The 11670-nt window shown below is 36.8% G+C and overlaps 1 protein-coding gene and 1 non-coding gene across 2 annotated transcripts; one reads left to right on the plus strand and one right to left on the minus strand.

The window, feature by feature from the left end:
* Positions 1–217: 217 nt before the first annotated feature.
* TRNAL-CAA (transfer RNA leucine (anticodon CAA)) lies at positions 218–301 on the plus strand. The gene has a single exon. It is a non-coding gene; the product is annotated as a tRNA-Leu (tRNA).
* A 720-nt stretch (positions 302–1021) lies between these two features.
* LOC141846037 (pumilio homolog 4-like) lies at positions 1022–10934 on the minus strand. The gene is made up of 11 exons (XM_074734022.1): positions 10802–10934; positions 10058–10672; positions 7611–8439; positions 6895–7426; positions 6673–6814; positions 6484–6591; positions 4444–4656; positions 4214–4324; positions 1818–2012; positions 1479–1653; positions 1022–1393 (listed from the first exon to the last, which is right to left on the minus strand). Exons 2-11 carry the CDS (start codon positions 10661–10663, stop codon positions 1365–1367), a joined length of 2940 nt encoding a protein of 979 aa, XP_074590123.1. The 5' UTR covers positions 10664–10672; positions 10802–10934; the 3' UTR covers positions 1022–1364.
* Positions 10935–11670: the final 736 nt, after the last annotated feature.

Consider the following 11670-nt stretch of genomic DNA (forward strand, 5'->3'; position numbering starts at 1 on the left):
AACTACAGAATGATGTGATCCCATTGACACCTCTAGTTTATCTTGTTGCATGCCTGAGTTATGTGTGAATAGCACACACAATGTTCGTGTATAAAAGAGCTAGTTCGTGTAAATTGATTTCAGTGATTTGCAAGCTGATTTTCGATGAGACCTTAGTGTAGAAAATTTTAGTTTGTTTAAGTTATATTAAATTTAATGGATAACAAAGTATCAATAGGTCAGGATGGCCGAGTGGTCTAAGGCGCCAGACTCAAGTTCTGGTTCTCGTGAGAGAGCGTGGGTTCAAATCCCACTTCTGACAATGAAAAAAACATTTTTAAATTTTCTTTTTTTTGGTGGAAACAGAAAAACAAGCAAATTGCGTTAAAAAATGCTCATTTATTTTCTTCAAACAAATAATTAAAATTAGGGAAATTTTTTTTGACTTATTTAAATATTCATTATATTGTGCAGAGTTCAAATACAAAAAAAATATTTGAAAAAAAAATATCTACTTTAATAAAAAATAAAATTCATCATCCTAACGTTTCACAGTTGACTCTACAATCATTTATAAAAAAGTAAATCAAAAATTACAATTGACCATGATAAAAAACATTGTTAAAAATATATATATCTACAATACTATTAATATAGTTCAATAGTTGCGTTTATAGATTATTCATAAGATTAAAATAACAATTTTAAAAATCTTATTTGCATTGTACTTAAATATCTAAATATTATATGAACATTACATCCCAATTCTCTATGAAATTTAATGAGGTGTTAATCATCAAAAATACTCCAAAATATGGAGTGATCTTTGTTAGAATAACAAGATCTATTGTACATAAAGTATCAAAAGAAACACTTTCAAACTCTAGATCATCATACTCTAGTTCAATAGGATGATTTAGACTGCAATGATGATATCAACATTGATTGAACAAGGCTTTTCATCATCAAATTTATAGAAACAGTTTGAATGCAGGCACCTTCTCTATAGAACAGCACCCTGATTGCGACTGCTACGATCATATCGACATTGAACAAGGCTTTTCATCAGCAAATTTATAGAAAAAGTTTGAATGCAGGCACCTTCTCTATAGAACAGCACCCTGCAACCACTACTACACACTTTACACAAGTTCTATAGTGTTAATTCATTTCGAAAGCCAGGCCAGACATATCGCCTCGGCTCCCATTCGACTAACCTAACCATCACTTAGGGCATTGCTGTTTCTATTTCTGTTGCTTGAATAAATACAAGTGCACATGTACACAGGCTCAGGGAAATTCTTATTTTAGGATGCCTATCTTTTATTTACATGAACACTAGCCTCATTATCTGTACAATTGCGCTGCAGTTTCGCGTCTCACGATCAGCGTGATGACACTCCAATGTGCCTTTCTGTAAGCGAAAGGAGACACAAGTTTAGTGCAGATTTAGATTGATAGTTGTCGCAGGCGATGAGTTTCGAGTATGAGTGCATTACCTCCGGTGGCAATAAGCTTCTCGACGCGAGCAACTATATGCTTTCCATATGTGTACTTCTTCAAGGCATTCCAGTGAACCTTGATGCGCGAAAGGATGAGTTCACGATTTCGGTCATCACATGTCTCAAGAACCTTTTGTACGACGTAATTCCCAAATTGGTCTTTCATCATAGCCTGTGGAGTTGAATAGAAAAGCAAAAACCCATAATTTCTTCGTAGAGTGCTCCGGGACTAACAGTACTATATCAATTCTATGATAATTGTATAATGAACTAAATGCCAAGAAGAGGAAACAAACTTAATGGGTGGTTTGGGTGTGTTAAGTGAAAATAAGCTACCTGAAGAGGTTCATTTTCATCTGTTGAGCCAAGCATCTCGCTTATTAGGATTTGCCGTTCCTCAGCAGTGCCGTAAGCCAAGCACTTCTCGATGACATTAGATGCATATTTCTGTTGGCTCATTTTTACAATCTGTCCAGCAAGGTTGCTAATGATGACAGACCGCTCTTCTGGTTTACCGTGCTTCAGAACATGCTAATGATAATTCAACTGAGTCAGCTTATAACGAAATAAAAAACTGAGAACCAAACTGAAATGACTCCCCAAAATAATATGCACTATGAAAGTGATGTTTATGGAAGCAAACATGCATACGAACAACTTCACCAAAGTAAAACATGGATGGATTGCTGACAAACAATGTATAAGAGGCAAGCCAATCCACAAGGCTTAAGTTTTTCACAACTAAACATTTCAATTCACCAGCAATTTCATTTGTCGACAAGCAAGAAGCCCTGTCCCACTGGTCAAAACATATTTTACCTATTTTCTCCTCACTTGATAAGGTCGAGTGAACTTTTGATGATGTATGAAAGCCCTTTGGAACTATTCTAACAAACCAGCAGTGAAACAATTAGGGATGAAGCTCTTCTTCAACTTAAATATAACCTATCTATGGCGCAAGAACAAATGAAGAGATATGCTGAAAAAAAGAGGAAGCCACTGCAATTTGCAATAGGAGAATGGGTGTTCCTTAAATTAATGCTCCATAGGCAGCACACGGTTTCTAGAAGGATTAATCAAAAATTGGAAGCAAAGTATTATGGACCTTTCTAGATTGTTGCAAAATATGGAGGTTGCATATAAGCTTAAACTTCCACCTCATTCTCGGGTCCATCCCATTTTCATGTATCATTTCTTAAGAAAGCTATTGGAGATTACAATGTGAAAGCAGATCTACCCAATGGACTGGATGTGTGATTGCTAGTAGAAACATTGTTCAAAATGGAGAAGTGATTCGTCAATGGCTAGTCAAATGGAAGGGCAAGAGCATGTTGACACGACGTAAGAGGATGATTTCACTCTTAGAACTCAATTTCCAAATTTTAATCTTGAGGATAAGGCTAGAGTTGCAACGGGTGGTAATAATGATAGGAACTAGGTTCCAGATGAGGACCAAGTACAGGATCATGGGGGAAACAAGCCCAAAACATGGCTTGTATATTCTATGAGAAACAAAACAAAAGGGGCCTCTGGCTGGTGGAGAGTCTCTTTATCAAATTTGAGTGTTCTTTGTTGTACTGTTTGTGTTAAACCTAATAAAATTCTGTGTTTCCCTATTCTGATTTTTGGAATTCTAACACATTACCATTTGCTATTTCATTGCTAGACTTGTACACATTAACTGGATAATACAACCATCGCATATTGTGACTTCCGCTGCACTATCCCTATCCTCTTTCTTAGCCCTCTACACAAACCAAATCTCCTCTACTTGTCCTCTTGCAATGCTGCCCGCACGCTACCACGACGTGATCTCCCCTTGTTTGCCCATATTATAATCTCACAACCAAGTGATTTTCACACTCCCCTCCTGTGGCACAAGCCTCCTGGCTCTCAGCAATTATCTTCCCTCATGCAAACTTTCTTAAAATTGCTAGACCTGATATCACTTTTATGGTTAGCGTTGTAATTTAAATCTTCCAAAAGCTTAAGAAAGGTGTCAAAAGGAAAGGCTTGCTCTTAAGAAGCATATTTGTTGCAGATTATGGTAGTGATAGAATATCTACTTTGGGAATTTTGCAATTATGCTAGAGGCGACCATGTGGTAGAGGAAAAAATAAAGTTCGCTGTAATATTGAAAAGGAATATGGAACGAAAGCACACCTATGAGATGAGATAGATCAAGTTTTTACTAGATGATCTCAAAGTTATAAGCACTAGAATTAAAGAATATCATTGTAACAATTAAATAGTCATTTGCATTTAAGGATTCATGAATGCACTAACCACATTGCCGTTGACTATTACTTCATTTGAGTTTTTATGTCCAAGAAGAACAACAAGCCATATAAACCTTTCAACGAACAAATTGCTGATATTTTTATTGAGCTGAGTGTTAAAATAAAAAATTTAATAACATATAAGTAATTAGGTTGTGGGTTATATGGTGAGGGGCCAATCGATGATTAGATAATACAACAAAACCCCAGAATGTAATCAAGGGTATCATGTTAACACTATGCATATTTGCTTAAGATGTAATCTAACAAAAAGGCTAATGTTTAAACGTAGACTTTCAGTTTATTGCTCAAGGTTTTATTATCCAGTCATTCTATCCAAAGGGAACATACTTTTGACAAGGAAAAGTACAAAAAAGCAAGCAATATAAGCATGGTAATAAAAACATGTGCATGCTACTATGGTAAACAGATGTAGCCGATAAGATAACTTACTTGGATAACATAGTTACCATATTGGTCTTGTGCTAAATTACAAACAGACTGCATGATCTCCTCCATCATAATGCTTTGTGTTTTTAGATCATCACAGTATTCAAGCACTCTCTGCCATAATTAATATCATATAAACAAGTGAAATCAAGGATCCACTTCTGAGCAAATAGTTTCTTAATATTATTTTTCAACTGCCCTAATAAAATAACCCCAAAAAATCATGTTGAAACCTGTATAACCCGACATCCATATGGATGGGTGGACAGTGCTAGAACATGTCCATAGAAAGATTCAATGATAAATCGAATCTTCTCCTGAGGAACACATTCAATAGACTTCTGGATTACGTGGTTTCCATTCTGATCACGAACACATTTCATTATATGTCCATCAAGCTCTAGTACCATTTCAGTCTTTTGATCAACATCAACCACCTCTAACGCCTGCAATAATAGCAAGTCAAACTCCCCAAGAACAAGAACAATTTTTTCAAAACAAAGAAATTAACTCATCCAAACTCGTATGCTAACTGAATCAACACAAATGTAAAATCCTTATTTGAAACACTAAAATGATGGGGAACCTGAAAAAAGAATACCATAGGTTATGCATCAAATCAAGCTTACCACCTATGCATTGCAGAAAACAGCTCAAATCCACTACTGTCTTATCTAGTAAAAATGGCCAAACAAAGAAGTTGGTCCATTGATTCAGCCAAAATATTGAGCAATTCAATTTTAACATAGGGCCCATAATGAGAATGTGATGTATTGCAATCAACTCTGAAACTCAATGATTTCAACCATGAAATTAGAGGTCCAAGCTGCTAATATGGTGATACTTTTGGTGTATCATAGTGTTAAATTAATACATAGTGATAACTTTTATTGTCGGGATTCACCATGGGTCTTTACATAATTTTATGGAATATCCTTTAATAGTTGTCATTTTGACCACGTGTGTATTTCAAAGTGTCAAGCGGCATAAAGACTATGCAAGTTGATTACAAATCAGCTTAACTCATAAGTTGGATGCATATCCCGAGTATGTGAAAACCTATGGTACTTGGATTGAATGAGTACCTAATACGGGTATGAATCTATGCCATTATGGCTATTCTTATAAATTTTTAATATATGATGATTGTGATCAATCAGACATTTTTCTCTTACATGGAGGGTATGTGTCAAATATCTGAAGGGGTGAAGGTAGATGAAAAATCTGAATGCTGGAGGTAGAAGTTCATATGTTTTCGATGGATACTTGACATGGTTACTTCTATTCCTTTTTTTGTGACTCAACGTGTAAATGATGGATAATTTGACAATGGTGAAGGTGGATGAAGAATTTGAGTATGTAGGTAGAAGCTCAATAATTTATATCCTTTATTCACTCAGTTACTTGTATCCTTTTTTGGTGCATGGTTTGACCAAGCGATACGGTCGAAAACGTATCGTTCCAATAAATTAGCAAAACTCGATACTACTCGATGCAAACAATGTCTTCTTCCTTTGCTTTATTTTCTTCCTCCTTCAACCTACAATTCACCACCAATACTATGCATCGAAACGTTGGCACACTATCAAAGCTGTATCTTTCCAATTAAACCGAAACTCCGACACGACTCGAGATTTTAAACCTTGTTTTGTTGACTTAAGTTGTTTAGGCAGATTGTTGTGCTATATAAATTCATGGCACAATGCATAGAGGTCAAATCAAATTTTGAATTAGCCTTAACATTCCTCGAACTATGTGAGAGTGCAAGTCATCTCACATATTAGTAATTTAAACACTGCCTAGATCAACTGCTCGCCAGTGCCCAGAAAGGGCACTTACCTGAGGAATGCCTAGCTTAAGGCATTCTTGAGAAGCACCTACCATCTTGTATCACTTGATTTGTATAGAATCGTCAAACTATAAGTGGCAACCTTTTGCGTTATGCGTGCACTGTCATACAATTGGTGCTAGCTTGTAACTCTATATTCAGAATTTAACCACTGCCATATGCTTGATATTTCAGTTAGAGATTTCTATTCCAAATCCCAATAGTATATACTAGATGGTATCAGTATCAACTTATCCAAATAACTGGTCTTTGATTACAAACTATATCAGATTATTTTATAGAAGTTACACAAACTCCAACTTTCAAAAGCTAACCATAATTAACATGCAGCCCGTGCAGTATAAGTAAACTTAAGGAAACAGATGTAATTAGCAGTAAAACTATTAAAGCTATAGAATCAAAGGTACCGGCAATCTTAACAAACCTTCTGGATTACTCTACAGCCATACATTTGAAGACTAAGAGGTAAAACATGGCCCTTAAGATGACTTGCAAGTTGCTTTCTTTGAATTTCTGTACCATGCTCGAAGAACTGCAACCAAAGTTACAATGAACATTTAAAAAGTTTTCAGGGAAAAAAATATCAAGAGTTCATTTGTTAAAATAGGCATACTTTCTGAATGACATAGTTCCCAAACACATCAGTCATTAGAGAATGAGCTTTAGGGAGTATCTCAGGGAAAATTTTGTTCTTTTCTTCAATTGAGGCAGTCTCAAGTTGTTGTTGGATAAAGCGACTGCCATACTGATCCGCACTGAAAAAAAAAAGACAAAAGTGAACTGATAGCCACTTTAATGTTTGAAGAGCATGAATCTATAAGGAATCAATGAGTACCTGAACTCAACAACATGACCTACAATATCTGATAGCTCCAAAAGTAACGTCTTCTTGTTCTTAAATTCTTCCAACAAAGATGGCAACATATAGCCTTCTCTCATGCCACCATTTTCTCCAGCTGCCCTTCTCAACATGGAAAGGGCATGAGATAACTGATCATTTTGCCTCAAAGGGTTCCCAGTAGGCAAAGGAGAATGAGCATTACTAGCCAACGAACCTCCTAAATATGGCATCGCAATACCATAAGCATGACTACCATAGTAACCATGATTCAAGCTATCTGATTTGAGGTGCATGCCATACTGTAAATTTTGCTGTGCAAGCAATGCTTCCAGGTAAAGATGTGGATATTCGGGTAAATCCAATTGGTGGGTATTAAGGTAATTTTGTCCTAAATAAGGATCCAAACTTCCTGGAGGATGTACTTGTGAATCAGAAGCACCATGCAAATATTGTTTGTACATGGAACCTGTAGATGGCCCATATAGACCAGTATCTACATGGTTCCCTGATGAACTATATTGTATATCTGCATCACCCAACCATATTTTTTATTATTAGAGGCAGAGAGCAGAAAACTACTGGGGAATATACATTCTAAACAGCAGCACATCCAATTTCTACATTCATTCAAAAAATCAAATTATGTTTATCTAACAAATATATATATTGAACAAGAAAGTAAGGAAGAAAAGGATGAAAAGAAAGACTACCAGAACCAAACTGACTGTTTAACATCATTTGTGCACCATAGCTACCGCCTGTATAGCCTTCTGAGTTCTCTCTGTTGTAATCAGTATCAGGCACATCAACACTTAGACGTGCACTTTTAGAAATTGTTGAACCAGCAGATTGCACTTTCTCATAAGATGGTTGCTTCGGAAAGTATGTTTGCCCATTAGAAGTTAATCTAGCTAATTCAACGTCAGTTAATCTACTAGTTTTCTTGGAGGCATCGAAATACCCAACATCATCAAGAGCACTTTCTAACAATGCTGACTGAGACTTCTCACTAACTTTTTGCTGCAGAAACTGTATATTATCACTGAGGGCATTAGAAAGCAGTTCAGATTGGCTAGCAATATCCTTGTTAAGCAGACATAGCATATTACTCTCTCTCTCTTTTGGTTTCATTCTAGACAAGTTCAATTCAGAGAAAGTGGCTTCAATGTTGATACCAGAAGTATGAGATGAAACACCACCTAAGCCATTTGCCCTATTGCTATTACTACTTTTTGTTCCCACTGGGGGGAGGCAGGGGCTTGGTGATCTTCGTATTAATTGAGGTTCAGGGGTTGTACTTCTAGAAAGAGCAGAACCCAGTGTAGATACTAAAGAGTGATTGATTGAGGAGCCAAGGCTGTGGACCTTAGTAAGACCGGAGGAAGTTGATCCAGATTGAATTTCCCCTAAACCATTCAAGTCATTCTGAAGCTTCATCATTGATGATTGTGAAGCTCTTAACGAATCACTATTATCATAATCATTACAACTAGCTGGGCGTGAAAGAAGTCCAGTGACAGGTGGATGGACAAGTTCTTCCTGCAAGTAAAATTTAGTCTAGATAAGTCTAAGTAAGTTGAACTAAAGATCAAAATAAGTATCGACCCCATTTAAAACAAGTCTCAGGTTGGCAGGGACAGAAATATCAATGACAACAAAAGCCAACAAGGAGCATATTAACTAACAATGCACATCAATGATTCTACAACATCGCCACTACACATGCATTTGTCTGAGACTTGAAAGTGATATGACAAACATAGAGCTTACTATCAGTATAACAAAATTTCATGACAACCAAAACTTTGTGTACATTACAAAAAACCTAGATGATATGCAAATGCTCCTCCAGAAAAGAAAGAAGTTGTTACAGATAATCTGGAAGGTGGCTCAAAACAGAAAGCGGGATTAACTTCAATCTTAGCTAAATTAACCATAGCATAATTAAATACATCATAAATAGTTATATTATCTCAAAATGACATAAAAAGGTACAGTGACCCCACATGGTTGAAGGATTAGATCAATATGCAACTGATATATCCAAATTTAGTGGTATCATAACTAGTGGAATATACAGAAGATGAGTAGTCTGCTAAGTGGTAACTGGAATTAAATTGACTTAGGAAATATTATTTACTCCATAGACTTCCTCGTTATTATGTGTACAAGTAATAATCATATATTAAATGTGAGCAAAGACAATTGACTATTTGAAATACTGATCTGTGTATGACTAGATGTGTATCAGTTTGGTCTAGTAATCCTTTGAGTCTCTCCACGTCATTCTTCAGCAAAGTAAAAAAATATATAATAATTATAATAATAACTGACTGTATGACAATCTGCCTTCCTCTAATAACTTTTAAGAACAAGGGCAATAAACCAGAAAATAGAATAATCAATAATTATTTTTCTTAAGCACTGTGGACAACTATCTAGTAACTTAATCATGCACCATTCAAAGCATGAGATCCATCATCAATGTAGAAATTAAAATACATGTTATGTCCCTTGGCTCATGGGTTTTGCAAAATTAGAAGTTAGAATATGAAAAATACATGACAATATTTTATTTGCCTGTGTGTAGCAAGGTCCAAAATATCATATGAGTAGAATAGTGCAGTGGTAGAAAAAGGCACAAAAGGGCAAATATTTTGCTTGTTCTAAAAAACAAAGAAAGTCGATTCATTTATCACCAGGGTTTATGTAGACAACAAACAAATGATGCAAGCCTCCCTCTCTCATTTTTTATTATATATTTAGATCATTCCAACCCACCCACCCACCCAAATAAAGAAAAATAAATAAACACAATTGTTATGCTTAAAATCAGATTCATATGCAAAATAATCTCCACTATCACTGCCTAAAGTATGATAAAATGGATTATGCAACATGGTGAAACAACATATCCTGAAATTATCCCAAGCGTAGACAGACAATCAGGGAACCTGATTACAAAAAGCTTATTTAAAGCTTACACATTTAATATGAGAAGCTATCTATGCTCTATGATTAGTCAACTACGAAATTTTGGCAATCATGTTTTGCTGATACTGAGATAGTGATCAACACATACATACATTTCTGTAGAAACTTAAAAACAAGTGTTAAATCTGCAAATTTAGAACAGAGCAAAATAAACCAAATACACCTGCAAGACATCAGCAGAACTTTTCCTCCTCGTGCCTAAACCAGCGTCTGGCAGTCCAATAAGTACATTGCTATTCTGCTCAAACCACTCCCCTGGCAGCTTCTGTGAATCTATCATCTCTAAGCCTGGCTGAACAGAAAAAAGGGAGCTGCTTTGGCCGTCATTTTTCATGTATTCATTTCTTCGCCTCCTATCACCGATCCCTCCAAATGAAGACCCACTGGGATGGAATCTTTGTTGGACACGCCAGTCCTCTTTCGATATTGCTGGAGGAGGCATCCTCGGATTGTGATTCTCGTTGGAAAAATAGTAGGATAAATAGTCTGGATGCGACCTCAAATCCTCCTCAGACAGCAAGCCTCCAGAATCCTGGACCCTTAAGTGGCGGGTCGCCTCCCCAAAGTCATCGTGCCCAAACAAGCTCCAAACGGCTGTTCTTGAATCATCAACCGTGGGAGGCGCGCTGCCGGAACGGAGAATATTCAGCTCATCCAGGTCCAGATCAAAGGCAGCAGCTCTACTGTTCTGCTGCTCTCGGATCAAAGCGTCAAGGTCCCTCTCGAAGTCATCATCGAAGTTCCCGCTCGTTGGCGTTTCCAGTGTCATCTTCAAACACTGCGTAACCATCATTAGAACCCGTATTTAGCGACGACGATCATAAATATCATTGACGGGAACAGAACGGAGAAATCCAAAAAAAAAAAAACTAAAAAAACAACAAATTGGAAAGACGAGAATTCTCGCCTTTACAACAGTTTCCTCATCGCATCCGCCACAAGGCACTTATCATCCCCATTCCGGCCCAAAATTCAATCTTTCACAAACCTCGATCGCCGTCTCCGCATCGAACAGCGTAAAAAACGGAACTTTAGCCGTTTCAAATCGCCGCGAGGGGTAACAGAGGAGGAGGAGAATCTAGGGTTCTAGTAGAACCATTAGTTCGAGTGGAGGCCAGGAAAACGGCTGCAGGGAACGTTGCCGACGGTGTTGCTTCAAACGCAGACTGCAGCCGTCGGATGGTCACCGGATGGTCCATGATTGGTCGCGTGAAAGGTCAGCGACGCGCTGCCCTCCGTCCGATTCGTGATCTCGCGATCGTTGCCGTACAACGACTGCAATCAACCACCACTACGGAGTGGCCTGTTGGACGGGGCCCACATGGGTTGCGATCGGATAAGCCCATTAGAGAACGGTTAATCGGCCCAACAAAGACGGCCCAGTGAGCAGCCCATTTACATTGACCCAACAACAATTTTGACTAAATCTAATGGAGAATCCGTGGAAATTTAGATTCACCCTAACTCTAGATTCTCCTCACGTGATAGCTCACGCGAATTGGTATCTGTGGAATTAAAATGTCATAATTTTAATTTTTGAATTGATATCCTAAAAGGCACATCTTTTTTTCAAAAAATAAAAATAAAAATAATATAATATAATTTTGATATTATCTTTAACTTAATAGACGTAGAATCTTGGTAGGAATTATAATACTTATTCAATGTGATTGACACGTGAATAGGATAAAAATTAAAGGGTGTCATTAAAAAAAATTAAAAGGACGTTTTATTATATTTTTTATATTGAGCGTACTTTTATTCTGTATATTGTTA

The sequence above is a fragment of the Curcuma longa genome, chromosome 15, assembly GCF_044706935.1.
Source record: "Curcuma longa cultivar G26 ecotype Majalengka, Jawa Barat chromosome 15, ITB_CL_G26_1.1, whole genome shotgun sequence".
NCBI classification, from domain to species: domain Eukaryota; kingdom Viridiplantae; phylum Streptophyta; class Magnoliopsida; order Zingiberales; family Zingiberaceae; genus Curcuma; species Curcuma longa.

Bases quoted from the DNA above. Each gene is read 5' to 3' on its own strand.
- LOC141846037 (XM_074734022.1), bottom strand. From the start codon at position 10,663: ATGACACTGGAAACGCCAACGAGCGGGAACTTCGATGATGACTTCGAG. The intron at 8,440-10,057 runs GTGTATTTGGTT...TTTTACTTGCAG, and splicing joins GTTCTGCTGATGTCTTGCAG to GAAGAACTTGTCCATCCACC. The intron at 4,657-6,483 runs GTTTGTTAAGAT...CTATTATTGCAG, and splicing joins GCTGTAGAGTAATCCAGAAG to GCGTTAGAGGTGGTTGATGT.